The sequence below is a fragment of the Trachemys scripta genome, chromosome 23 (genome assembly GCF_013100865.1).
Source record: "Trachemys scripta elegans isolate TJP31775 chromosome 23, CAS_Tse_1.0, whole genome shotgun sequence".
Lineage (NCBI taxonomy): Eukaryota > Metazoa > Chordata > Testudines > Emydidae > Trachemys > Trachemys scripta.
The window spans coordinates 12,810,785-12,824,440 of NC_048320.1; the positions used below are offsets into that span (position 1 = coordinate 12,810,785).

Here is a 13,656-nt window from a genome sequence, read left to right on the forward strand (position 1 = left end):
ACAGCCGTCCACTGGCGTGCACCATGCACACGTGTGTGTGATGGAGTCACATTCCTAGCAAAGGGCGACCCAAGCACAAAGTCTGTTAAGAATTGACCGTGCCTGGGATTCACGCAGAGCAGGTCGGTTTGAAAATGCCGGCGAACTTTGTTCAAAACGTCAAAGTCCAGCCTGGGTCACCTCCTTTTGCTGGGAGTGCGGGGCTGGCGGCTTGCGTGTGTCCACACACAGCTCTGTAGCGGGGGGCAGGCTCATCATTTGCTACCCCGCCTCAAATTCAAAGCTTTGAAAATAGGGGGTGAACATGGTGTGTGTGTGTGTGGAGAGAGAGAGAGGTGCGGGTGAACTCCCACCGAGGTGATGTATAGATTGACTGCCACTGGCTAACTCGTTCCAGAATCAAAGAGTCCTGGGGCACCTCATAGACTAACAGAGGTTTTGGAGCATAAGCTTTCGTGGGTGAATCCCCACTTCGCCCGAATCACGTCTCTTTCTTCTTTCCCAGCCCATAGGGGCCGCTGCCCGGTCCAGGCGAGCCCCAGCCCCAGAGACTGAGACCTAATACTAAGCACTTGCTTCCGGAGCACCATTTAGTGATCGCAGCGCGTTATAGGGAGAAAAACCCCTCAATTAGCCTTCAAATAAAGGTGCGATTTATTCCCCCTCCGTTTTTAATGGCAGGTAAGTTCAAGCTCATCTTTCTACCTGCCCTGATGGCTTATTCCTTTGTTGGGGAGGAGGGGAACAAAACAAAACAAAACAAACAAAAACCACTGGTCTGAATTTTGGCCAAACTCCGCGGCGCATCACATGGGAGGTTACAAGGGCGCCTGTTGGCTTGGGCCTCTTCCCCAGACTTCCCGCAAAGGAAGCGGTCAGCCTGGGGAGATATTTCCCTCCGCGTGTTTTGAAGGGGGCCTTTGCCTGCCCCTCCATGGACTACCCAGGCTCCAGCTCTCTCCCTGGCTGGCCAGTGTGGCATTTTTGTGCGGCTGGCAGCGCAAACCACGCGCCCGTCGAACCCTCCCTGATGCCTGGTTGTTACGTGTGGACAGTAACCCCTCTGCCCTCCCTAGACACGACTCCGGGTTTATGAGCCAAGGCGAGTGGGGAGAACGAAATGACCAGGGTGGATCCAATGTCACAAGGACTGGGGATGTCTGGGCTTCCCAAGACCCCTTTGAATGGGAGGCTTCGGGTTGCCTGCGAGCTGTTTGCTCAGCACCAGGGAGCTCTGGACAGCTCCCAGAGTCTGCCTGGTCACTGTGCCCGGCTCTCAGACAATGCCTGGGGCGGGGGGGAAAGGAACCAACCGTTTGATCTTTCTTTGCCAGCCCCTTAGGGTAACTCCGGGTGCCATCACGAATGGCTCAGACTCTGTCGCCGATCAGGACCAGTTAGATTGCATTTCTGTATTTATTTGGGGGTGATATGGTTGTCACCATCTCTACAGTGCCTTCCTGCTGTATAGAGATTTGATATCAGTGCTCCTGGTGGGTACTTTAGAATGATAATTGTTATATATTTTTTAAAAAAAATCTGCAAGCCGGAATATTAAAATATAAACCCTATGCACCTTATCCAAAAACGTTTTTGTCCCTCCTGTTTGGCAAACCATGCATGCATTGCACCAGTATTTAGAGATATTTTTGTTCTGAATTTATCGCGCAACTGGCGTGCAGAATAAAGGAAAGGAAAAAAAGACTGTTTAAAAGGGTTACAAGGAGATGCCAGCTGTACACGACAAGGAAACTGCATTAAACTTTATAACATCGAATGTGACTCTTGCAAAAGTCGCTATATATATTTTAAGCGTGTTGCCAATCGACAGCTGCCTTGAAGACAAGTTAAGCTTCTGGGAGTGGAGTAGTTCTGAGCTCTCCTTTGCCACTCACTCCAAAAAAGTACTCCGAGAGTGCTCTGGCTGAAAGAATGGGGTCTCGTGGATATATATTTAGCATGAGTATTTCAAGTAAACTAGTAAACATGACAGAGTCAACATTTAATATTTATTAATTGTCGTCTTAGGACGCTTGTTAATTACACTTTTGAATCAAATCACAACTGACTGCTGCTCTTAACGTCAAATGAGTATACTGGTGCATTTCACATAAGATATCAGTTCTCGTGGAAATTTCCACTGTGAGTAATACTTAAAACATCCAATTGAATACGAGTTTAGAGTCTGGAAAAATATTTTACTTTCTTTTTTTTATACTGATGCATGCAGTTTATTTATGTACTTTTTTTGTTTAACTTCTCTAGCTTGTAAGCACCCTTCCCCCCGCTAGTTTCTGGTAAGTTTCTCAGAATCTGTTTTGTTTGCTCACACCATCACATTCTTGATTTCACTTTTTTTAAAAATAGTGTCAGAGAGATTTAAGGCAAAATAAAAAATATGATGCCATTTCTAACCTTTTAAAATCTGCCTTATGACGCTAGCTAAAATGTAGAATAACTTTGGGACGTCTGTAAAACCAAGAGACTTTGTGGAGATGATTATAGCAAAACAATACTGATTTTTAAAAAATTACATCACTGTAAAAAACTGTTTGTCTTTTGCATATCATTCGACATAAATATTTATTAATCTTAATTAAACTGAACAGAAACACAAAAAAGCACTTCTGGTGTCTGATAGACATTTTCACCTTTGCTACAATTTTTTTTTGTAAAACTTTTTTAAAACATTTATCAGAAATTCTCTTCCTCGCTTTTATTTAAAAATGCTGGTATGTTTAAAGGTGATGTAGGCAGGTTTACAAATATTTTAACGATGTCTCCTGATTTAAATAATGTGTTAAAAATGGAATAAATAATAATGAAACAAATTAGATCAATGCACCAAAAAATATACCAGGATACATCAGTTCAGGTCTTGTTACCATATTTTTATACGGATGTGTTCGTTACACAAATTTTTCCCTCCCTCCCCTAAAAATGCATTACATAAAGAAATAACTTAAAGAGTCCTCAGTATAGGAAAAATAGCCAACTAAAATATATAGCATAATAAGTGCTCTCTTCACACCACCTTTATAATTTGCATATTTGCATTTTTTTGCTCCTACCCATGCATAACAAAACATTTTTGCCATTTCATAGAAATCTTTTTTTCCCCCTCTGTTTTTTTAAAAGTTTTTAAAACAGGTAAAAAACATCATGACACACAATTTGGAAAATATGTTACTTGTGGTACAAGGGTGTTCAAAAAAGCTGAAGTCACTGATTGTTAACAATGAAGGGAACGTAAACATTCCGTTCCCTTCAAATCAAAAAGTGCACCTTTTTAACCTCAACAAGTTGCTTGGTCCATAGTCTAATATTCCATATGAATTCTTTTGTGTTTTACTTTTCTAGTTCAGTACCTACTTGCATAGATATATATAGATATATATATTTATCTTCTGTTTGCCTCTTTATTGCTTCTAAAAGTTCTTACTGCATTGAAATGCTGATTTGAAGTTGCAAACATTTTTTTTCTTAATTAAACTTCCATGGGATCTTTTACTGAATCCTCGGAAAGAATAGAGAATTCCCCTTGTCTGAGATAACCCCTTCTAAAAGCTTCCTGATAAATTAAAAAAAAAAACACAACGAGCTGGCATTGTTTAAAATTTACTTTGATGTGTTGCCAAACAATACACTTTACTTTTGCGGGGGAGGAAAGATTGCTCGATTTCTCTATTTCCCCCCCATTTATTTTTTACTGTCCACATTTTGTCCCTTTAAAAAAAAATTTATGGGGTTTCTAATTTTCCATTTTTTTTCTCCCTAAAACTCTCTTTCCATGTGGCCATAATAGACACTTGTTTCAATCGACTGCAAACCTGAAGGTTAGCTTTTTTAATAATATTTTTTTTACATTTTATATATATATATATTGCACCAAAGTAAATTTTCTTTTCAGAACAGACTCTGTTCTGGTCTGCTATCCTTGGGGGACAAGTAAAGGGGAGACTAGTTCACCTAGAGCCGTGAGCCGAGCAAAGTCTAGCTTTGTGTGTGTGTTACGGGGAGACACCTAACAATTGTACGTTCACAGTTTTGGGGCGGAGGAGACATTTAAAACCTAGAGCAGAATGGAAGTGGGTTGGGGGGGGGTTTGCTATGTGCAGTCGTGGGGGGGGTGAAATTTCAGTGGTCACAAGGGGGTTAATTATGGAAAAACGCATTGAGCTCTTCGTACATGGGGCCTCTGTCATGGTGCAGATGCATGTCGTAAGGCAGGATGTTCTCGGAGTGCACGCCCCCGCGCATCCCAGAGGAGCCGAAGACCAAGTTATGGCCGGCCGGCCGGGAGCTTGGCAGGGCAGAATAATGCATAGAATAGTGGTAGTTTTTCTCGTGGTCCGGGGAAGAGTCTTGCTTGAGGGAAAAGTTGCCATTAATACACAGTGGGGGGCTCAGGGGGGCGTCGTACTCAGAGCTGTTGTAGTCTGGGGACGCGTTCCCATAGAGGGTCTCGTAGGTGGCGCAATAGGCATGTGTCCGCAAGGCGTGGGAGCTGGCCATGGTGCCGGACTGGCACTGCGTGCCCGACAGCCGGGAGCACTGGTAGGTATAAGGGTGCAGGGCAAAGGAAGAATTGGGGCCGTGGTACCTCGCGGCCTCCTGGCCTTGCTCCGTGAGGAAATTCCGGGAGTTTAGCTGGAGGCAGCCGGCCACCAGGTTGGTGGTGGGCTGGGACAGGCCCTTGCACAAAGTCTGCACGTAGCTGACCAGGTCGGGCCGCTTGCCCGAGCGCAGGATCTCGGACAGCGCCCAGATGTAGTTCTTGGCCAGCCGCAGCGTCTCGATCTTGGAGAGTTTCTGCGTCTTGGAGTAGCAGGGCACCACCTTGCGCAGGTTGTCCAGCGCCGCGTTCAGGTCGTGCATGCGGTTCCGCTCCCGCGCGTTGGCCTTCTGGCGCCGCAGCTTGGAGCGCTCCAGCCGGGCTTTGGTCATCTTCCTCTTCTTCGGGCCGCGCTTCTTGGGCCGGTCCCCTTCGGCCTCCTCCACCCCTTCCTCTTCCTCCTCCTCCTCCTCCTCCTCGTCCCCGCCTAGGTCCCCGTCCTCTTTGTTTTCGCCCAAGGAGCCTTCCCGCGGCTCCTCCTGCAGCGGGCCGCTTTTACCTTTCCGCTCCTCCTTGTCGCTCCGCTCATCTTCCTCGCACTCCTCCGCCCAGCTGGGGAATTTCTGCACGTCGGGGAGCAGGCTGGGCTCGCTGAACAGCCGCGTCAACATGATGGCTGGAGAGGGGGAGACGGGGGGAGGAGAGAGAGGGAACATTTTAGCCACGCTCCTTCCCAAATGCCCATTGTCTCGGCTGCGGCCCGCCCCGGCGGCGGTTCCGGCCCCCGGCCCCTGGCCCCCGGCTCGGCTGCACGAAGCTGGGACTCAGGCCCGGACCCGTGTGTGTGTGTGTGTGTGTGTGGGGGGGGGGGGGGAGAAGTGGCCAGCTCCTGCGGCGATTCGATTTGGGGGTGCGGGTGGGAGACGCGATTTGCACGGTCACTTCCCCAGGCGCCGAACCGGAGCGGGGTGCAGTTGGCAATGGAAACGAAACCGGGGGAGGAAATGTTCATTGGATGCCGATCTGCCCTTGACTTTCCGCCCGGCTTCCAGCGGGTTAGAAACCCTCCCCACGCGGAACACCCCCCCGCAGAGAGAATCTAGCGAGCGAACCCAGAAATCGCCACGGGAAAGGCTGGGGTCCAGCTCCAGACCCCTCGTCAAAACGATCGAATCGTTTCAAAGTGGGATTGAAATGAATTGGCTTCGCCGTCGCCTTGTGACTGATCCCGGGACATTTGCTTGATAGATTTGGGTTCATAATTCATTTGGAATTCCCGATTATTAGTATTTTAAATTTGATCTACTTTTTTTTTTTTTTGTATTTTCCGCCGTCTTTATTCCGTCCCGTTGGGCTCAGGGCTGGGATTTAAATGTTAGGAAACCGATTTCCCCCCATTCGTCTCTCTCTCCCCCGCCCCACCTCCTCGGCCGATACTTCCTCCCCCTGGGTGTCAATTTCTTCTCCATGCATTGCGGCCCAAGACACTGCCAACAGTCTTCAACTTTTCCTGCCGTGTGGTCCAGAACAGACCCATTTCCCCACCCTTCGCCCGCCTCGAAACAGACGATCAGATCATTCCGATTATTATGAACACCTTTGACCCCCTCCCCCCTTCTCCCCATACCGGCCCGATCAGACCCACTGCACCCCCCCCCCTCGGCCCAGCTGTCCAACTTTCCATTCGATCACTGGCCTCTGCCCACGCCACGTTCTTGTGGTTTTGATCAACCCCCCTGTATGCAGCGAGACATAATCACACCCCAGCTGCGGCTCCCGCGCAACCTCTCGAAGGCTGACACTAGAAACAAATCTTAACGGGTTTTTCTGGTTTGGGGGTATATAGATATAAAAATCCAGATTAAGAAGACAAACGAATGCCCAGCCCCGCGTCCAGACACGGGAGTGTCTTGCTAAAAACTACGGAGTTTGCAGCACGAGTATATTTCCCAAAGCAAATTCTCTCTGCTTTTGCAAGATTATCTCGCTGCGAGAATCTTTCTCTCCAGCCAGGCGATTGAAGGGAGCGATCTCATGTCAATTTCCTTAGCGTTGTCTTTGTGTGTGTGTGTGTGTGTGTGTGTGTGAGTGTGTGTGCAGTGCAATTTTTTTTTTAACCAGCAAAAAATTAAAGCCGGAGCCTTCTGATTTTAAAGACACCTTTCCTCCGTTAAAAATAAAAAAAAATCTCTAGTTTCATCTTTGTTCCTACCCGATGTGTACAGATATATCGAGCGAGATCTCGTTTCCTGGTGGGACAACGGATGGAAGAGAGTTTATTGGGTCTATTTTCATTTTTATAGAGCTCTGCCCTCTTAAATCGGGGGAATTTAAATAAGACTCTCTCCCCCCTCAAAAAAAAAATAGATCGGATCTTAAAATAAAATAAAGCCAGTTCTGAAGGAGAAAAAAAAAAAACCCTGGAAGTTGCTTTTTATCCATTCAAGTTTCCAGTCCCCCACCCCCCTTCACTTCTTACATAACTTACCTTCAAAGCTAACTGGAGGAATTCTTATTTCATTGTCCCCAGCATCTTCTGGGACCAGGGCAATGCTCCTTAAGGTGCTACAGCTTTCTTCAGTGTTCTATCCAAAAGGAGGCGAGAGTGGCATCTCTACCAAGCAAAGGGGGTACCAGCTCTGATGCCAATGCCATATGGTTGGCACGTCATCGGCTGGAGCTATCACATGAGAGCCAATGATTGACATGCGCCTGCATTCAGGGAGATTTTTCTCTCTGGGGAAGGAGGAATCGCCATCTGTCACTCTGTAGTCAAAAAAAAAAAAAATCCAAATCTACAGATCTGCCCACACGCTGCAAAATGGGACCACGGGCAAGAAAGGGGAGCAGGAGAGCAGCGCTCGGGCTGAACAATGGGGTGTAGGGAGCGAGCCGGAGCAACGCCCCCCTGGAATGTGGGGGGCAGGCTCCCGTGGGGGGGGGATTGGGGAGCGAGGGGGCTGCACGGAGGGACCCAGATCTAGCTCAGGCGGTTTGCAGGCTGCAAAAAATAACAAGCCCAGCTCCCTCCCCAGACCTGCCACCAGCGAACCAGGGGAAGGAGCCCAGGCGGTAGCAGGCGGACACGGGGGGAGGCTCCCAAATTTATGTCAACCCCCCCCCCCAGGAGGGCCCCAGAGCCAGGTGCCAGGGAAGGTTTGTAGCAGAGGACACTCCTTTCTGCTGTATCCAATCCCCACAGAAGGTAGACTTGTCTCTGGGGAGGGGCTGTGTTAGTGATCAGCTCCCCCCCACCAGACAGACACACTAAGCAGGTTAGAGGGTAGGTAAATGTATGGGCATTTGCCAATATTGTGCACAAAGACTGCCCCCTATTCTCGCTCTCTCTCTCTTTCTCTGTCACACACACACACATACCCACACCTTCCCCTGTTACACACACACACACACACACCCTCTCTCTCACACACACCCCTTCCTCTGTCTTTCTGTCACACACACACCCTCTCTCTCTCTCTCTCTCTCACACACACACACACACCTTCCCCTGTTACACACACACCCTCTCTCACACACACACCCTTTCCTCTGTCTTTCTCTGTCACTCACACACACACACCTCTCTCTCTCTCTCTCTCTCACACACACACACACACACACACACCTTCCCCTGTTACACACACACCCTCTCTCTCACACACACCCCTTCCTCTGTCTTTCTGTCACACACACACCCTCTCTCTCTCTCTCTCTCTCACACACACACACACACCTTCCCCTGTTACACACACACCCTCTCTCACACACACACCCTTTCCTCTGTCTTTCTCTGTCACTCACACACACACACCTCTCTCTCTCTCTCTCTCACACACACACACCTTCCCCTGTTACACACACACACACACACATCCTCTCTCTCACACACACCCCTTCCTCTGTCTTTCTCTGACTCACACACACACACACGGCTGAATTAACAATCCAGGAGCGTGGTTCTATTTTTTGTCTCTACCTGTAAACGCAGGGATAAAATCAGGCCGCTCCCAGCTTTGACCCAGCTAGGAACAAGCCCCCGACTTTCTGAGGCATAATCACAGAGCCGGGCTTGCCGGCGAGGCTGCTCGCTGCTGATATGACCGTTGTGTTTGCAAACTTGCCGGGGGTAATAACGGGGTAATGGCGAGCGCCCATACAGCATAATGGGGCGTCATTACTGCATGTCTCAACACATCCGTCTCCTTCTCAGCTGAGAAACAGCCACTCATCAGATGTCCCCAGGTGTCCGCTCCTTTTTCTCCCTCTCCTTAAACCAAATTGACCTACTCATCAGCAGCTCTGGGTTATCGACAGAGGCTGAACTCTACCGAGGGAGGCAGGGCTGGCAGATTGGGAAGCCACCTTAGAGCCAAGGTAAGGTTAGCCAGGCCTGTCACAGGGGCCCTGTGCAGGCCTTTCCCCGAACAAAGCCTGTGTGGAAAAGCAGTTGCGTCTGAACAAAGCTGATCGGGTGGCTTCGCCTCCCCCGCTGCTTCAACAAATGTCTGTTGGGATATGGTTCAAATCTCCCCTTCTGGGATTCTGTCTTCCACGCGAGAGCCCAGGAACTGACCACAGGCCACAATGTCTCCCCGCGTCTGTCCGAATGAGGCACCCAGGTGATCAGACGGGCATTTTATATCCTCACGCTGAGCAAATAGTACTAACGGTGGCATGGCCAGGCCCAGATCTGGGCGTAGGCCTCACATAGGCCAAAGTTTGATTGTCATCCAACTTCTGCATTCCAGAAAAGGCAGCTCTTCGGGTGAAATGCGTCCCGAGAGGTGCCGCGCCTTCGGGCACTGGCGTGAGAGAAGGGATTTATGAAACAGGAGCTGGGCCCATATCCTGCCTGGATCCCAGGTATGTGTGAATCACAAAACCAGGGCCAGAGACGCAAGGTCTAGCATGAATAGACACATGTGCCCACGCACATGCATACACACATGGACAAACATGCATGTTCACACGTGGCCACACACGCACACTCACCCATTTCCCCATGCACACATGCCCGCACAAGCGAGGCCTGCTCTGTGACCGTTGAAAGAGCTGAGCGCCTATTGGCACTTTGAAGATAACCCCCGGACTCGAGTGACCTTGGCAGGGGTTTGATGGGGCTGGAAGAGACCATGAGAGCTCAGACCATCCCTGGTGGGCATTTGTCCAACTTGTTCTTAAAAAAACCCCAACCACAGGGTTTCCACAGCTTCACTACCCTTATCTCTGCACCAGCCTGTGCAGACCCAACACTTCCACCCACTTCATTGGGGCAAGGCAACCCCCCGATCTCCCCTTCACCCCACTGCCCATTTCTCGCCGCGGCCCCGTTTGGGGCTTGCCCGCGCCACCTGGCCCTTGGCCTCGATCCGCACCTCTGTCCGCCTTCCGCTTGCCCTTTGCCATGGATTTATTTAGTTAGTTTGCCTTCAAGACTCCGCGGTTGCCGAGTGACTGGGAAATGCTCACTCCCCTTCTGCTCTGCTGCTCCCGCGTTGCAGAGATTGAAACTGATTTTCCTCGTCTTAGCATATTAAGATCCAAAGTGTGTCTCTCGACCCATCTCCCGAGAGCATGAACTGGCATCCACTGCAGAGGGGAGGGAGGTGGCAGCTTGCGAGGGCACCAGACGCAGCAGCATCCGAAGCATTCGCTCAAGCAGGCTGCCTCTCCTGTGTGGCTCTTGTGCAGGGAGCCGATGCCCCCCATCACGTGAGCGCCCGCGGAGAATAGAGCCAGCGGAGGCTTGTTTACAGAGTCACCTCGCCCATCTAAGAGTCGGGAGGAAAGTCGGGGCCCCTTTGCCTCACCGCTTGTGTTGTCATTTCAACCAGGAGGGGGGTGTGCGCACGCGCCCACCTTGGCTGTCTCTCCATCCCCACCTCCAGGAGAGCTCGGACGAGGTCACGAGCCAAGGTCAGGCCCGTGGGACAGCGTGAGACTCCAGCCCAAATACACTGGTGCCAGCTGGCCACGGGATGGGCAAAGTCATGCGACTTGTGTCTTTTCCTCGCCAACTGCTATACCAGCCCATCCAACCCCTTTACCGACATGAGCGAATTTAGCCTTGCAAGACGCCTGGTGTTCCCATCCTGATTTTACAGATGGGGAAACTGAGGCACGGGGGGAGGGGAGGAAATGCCTTGCCAAAGGTCATGTAGCTTGTCAGTGGTGGAGCCAGGAGTGGAACCCAGGAGTCCTGCGTCTCCAATCTCACCTCATTATATCCATCCTTCCTACTACAGATGGGAGTTACAAGGGCCTGGATTCTAGCTCCATCGCTGACTCACCATGTGACCTGGGGTGAGTCATCCCCTGTGCCTCAGTTTCCCTAGTCTGTTTAGACTGGAAGCTCTTTGGGGCAGGGACGGTCTTTCAGTATGAATCTGGACTGTGCCCGGCACAATGGGGCTTCGGTTTTGGGCAGGGCCTGTAGATGTCATTGCACTATAAATAATAATAAATGATAAATATTCGGTGGAGCTAAAATGTAGCCACCAAACTAGGCAACGGACAAGGGGCAAGTCCACTGGGGTCTTCGCTATTGCTGTTAGTTTAGGCAGCCAGAGGCTACGGTGATGGGCAGCTGTATAAAACGACTGAAAGGTACAAAAGGCCTGATTCTCAGCTAGGCCAAGGCCCCCCGATGCCCATTGTAGGTGCCTTAAAGTGGATATAGAGCATAAAGGTAAAAGACCAAGGAAGTCCCAGTTCTGGGGCAGACCGGCTGGGAGGGGAAGTGATTTAAAAAGCCCCACCCAAGAAGTAGCATAGGGACTAAGGAGATGGCATTAAAAATCCCTCAAAGTGGGGGAAAGCCACCAGAAACTCAACCCGGAAGTCCTGTCCAGGCCACTGACCTGAAAAGGAGCGACTGGGCTTTCTTTGCGAGTGGCTTGGTTCATCAGCATGCACGGCCGCTCCGAGAGAGCAGAAAGTGGAGCCATGAGAAGGGAAGAGCGGATGAAAGGAGAGCAGCGCGATGAAAACCAAAACACGTCTTAATTGTGCTGTGGACTTTCTCTAATGGACGGCTCCCTTCCCCCTCTCCCCCCCTTGCTGGCCCCCTCCCCAAGCCACCCTGGGAGGAGCAGCTGGCAGTTGGCCTGAGATGCAGATGTGGCCAGTGCAGGGTGGCATCAATTCATCCCCCCCTCCCCCAGACACATGGGGCTGGTTTTCAGGGGGTTAATTCCTCCACGCCTCCCCCTGCTGCTCCCACTCCAACGTTCAGCAGAATCCAGCTGCTCCGTAGACACCGAAACAAGGGGCTGTTTTTCCCCAGGGCTCAAACCCCAGGGGGCTCTTTGGACAAACCCCACAGTGTCAGTGTGCGCGCCCGGATTGTGTCTGCCAGTCGTCTCGGGGTGTCGGGATTGGGGGTACCAATGAAGGGGAGGTGGGTTCTTCCTCCCAGGTCTGGCTGCCTTCAAAGAATTCTGCCCCTGCCCCACATGGTGCCCTCGATTATAGGCAGGTGCCCAAGGTAAGGCTGGGTTTTAGGCAGCAGGCCTCTCGTTAGCCAGATGCCCAAGCAGCGGCAGGACGCGTGACCCACCCAGCTCATCTCATTCACATTGTTCCTCGTATGACGGTAGCACCCAAAGGCCCCAGTCATGAGTCAGGTGCTGCACCCAGCACAAAGAGCTGGTGTCTAGCTGGAAGAATTTACAATCGAAGGCACCAGGTAGGTACAATGGGACCTGTGCTGTGTGGAACAGGGTGTCTCATCCCCCCCTTGCCCCCCAGAGGTTTAGGAGCCGGGGAAGTGCTGGCCCTTTAGCTGAGCTCTGGCCGCACAGCTGCAGATCCCGCCTCAGTCCTCCAGGTGACCCGAGCCAGGGCCTTGCTCTGTGTGCGGTGACCAGACCGAACCGCCCCTTCCTTCTAGACAGCTCAGGTGCCGTCTGGGTGCACAGGTGAGCTCTGGAGACTGCTCGGGTGATGAGTGAGCAGCAAGGGTGGGCTGCTCCCAACCCCCACATGTGCCCACTGCCTGATACCAGGGGGGTTAGTCAGCTGTGCTGGGGAGGGGGGATTTTCCCCCTCCCCTCCTCACAGGGTGTCTGGCCCCTTTAAGTGAGGTGGGTCCTGCTCCCCAGGTGACCAGGCAGGTGCACCCAGCTCAGGTAGCGGATCAGAGGAGAAATGCCTGGCAGTAGGAGGGTGGCGGCCAGGAGAGGCTAAGGGGAAGGCCCTGAAGAGAGCTTGGGAAGGGGGGGCAGTTAGCTCCTGTGGTGATTACCCTGGGAGTGGGGCCAGAAAGAGAAGGGCTGGGGAAGTTGCTTGGAAGGAAGGTGAGCTGGCAGGCCGGGGGGAGCTGGGCACTATGAAGGGCTGTGATTGGGATGAGGGGCATTGGCAGATCTGGGGAGAGAGCCCAGGGCTGGGATATGGAGGAGGGGGTGGATTGGGATGAGGGGTATTGGCAGATCTGGGGAGGGGGCCCAGGGCTGGGATAGTGGGGGAGGAGGTGGATTGGGATGAGGGGCATTGGCAGATCTGGGGAGGGAGCCCAGGGCTGGGATAGTGGGGGAGGAGGTGGATTGGGATGAGGGGCATTGGCAGATCTGGGGAAGGGGCCCAGGGCTGGGATAGTGGGGGAGGAGGTGGATTGGGATGAGAGGCATTGGCAGATCTGGGGAGGGCTGGGATAGCCAGGGACTGCGGGGCTCTTGTTTGGCGCCTTTGTGGCCATTCTGCCCCGCGTGGTGGTGTTTGTGCCCTCGCTGGGTGACACAAAGTTCGTCGATGGCCACGGACCCGCACCGCCCATCTCGCTGGCTGGGGCCGGTTCAGCTCTCGGTGGCGAGTCACAAACCAGCCCAGCGAAGCCGTGTGGGGCATCGGGCTCCCACCGGGTGTCTGCAGGACACAAGTTTGCTGGGTCTCCACCTGGCTCCCACATCACAAAAGTGGCCTCGGCCACTGGCACCGATCGGCCCCTTTGCTGGCAGCCTCAGCAGAGCCCACGAGCTAAACGGGCCACGAAACTGCCTCTGTCCTCTTGGCACCTTGTGACCCTCCAGGTGAAATCTGATGCCCATGGGGCTCGGGGGGGAGGGGAGGTTCACCTCGCCACTGCCCATGCTACATGCACT

At 51.9% G+C, this 13,656-nt stretch overlaps 1 protein-coding gene across 1 annotated transcript; it reads right to left on the bottom strand.

The window, feature by feature from the left end:
* Window positions 1-2,551: 2,551 nt before the first annotated feature.
* On the bottom strand, window positions 2,552-7,177 carry NEUROD2 (neuronal differentiation 2). Its single transcript, XM_034756260.1, has 2 exons — window positions 7,044-7,177; window positions 2,552-5,231 (listed from the first exon to the last, which is right to left on the bottom strand). Exon 2 carries the CDS (start codon window positions 5,224-5,226, stop codon window positions 4,156-4,158), a length of 1,071 nt encoding a protein of 356 aa, XP_034612151.1. The 5' UTR covers window positions 5,227-5,231; window positions 7,044-7,177; the 3' UTR covers window positions 2,552-4,155.
* Between the last annotated feature and the right edge of the window lie 6,479 nt (window positions 7,178-13,656).

Excerpts from the sequence above, each read along its gene's own strand:
- NEUROD2 (XM_034756260.1), bottom strand. The coding sequence starts at position 5,226 with ATGTTGACGCGGCTGTTCAGCGAGCCCAGCCTGCTCCCCGACGTGCAG.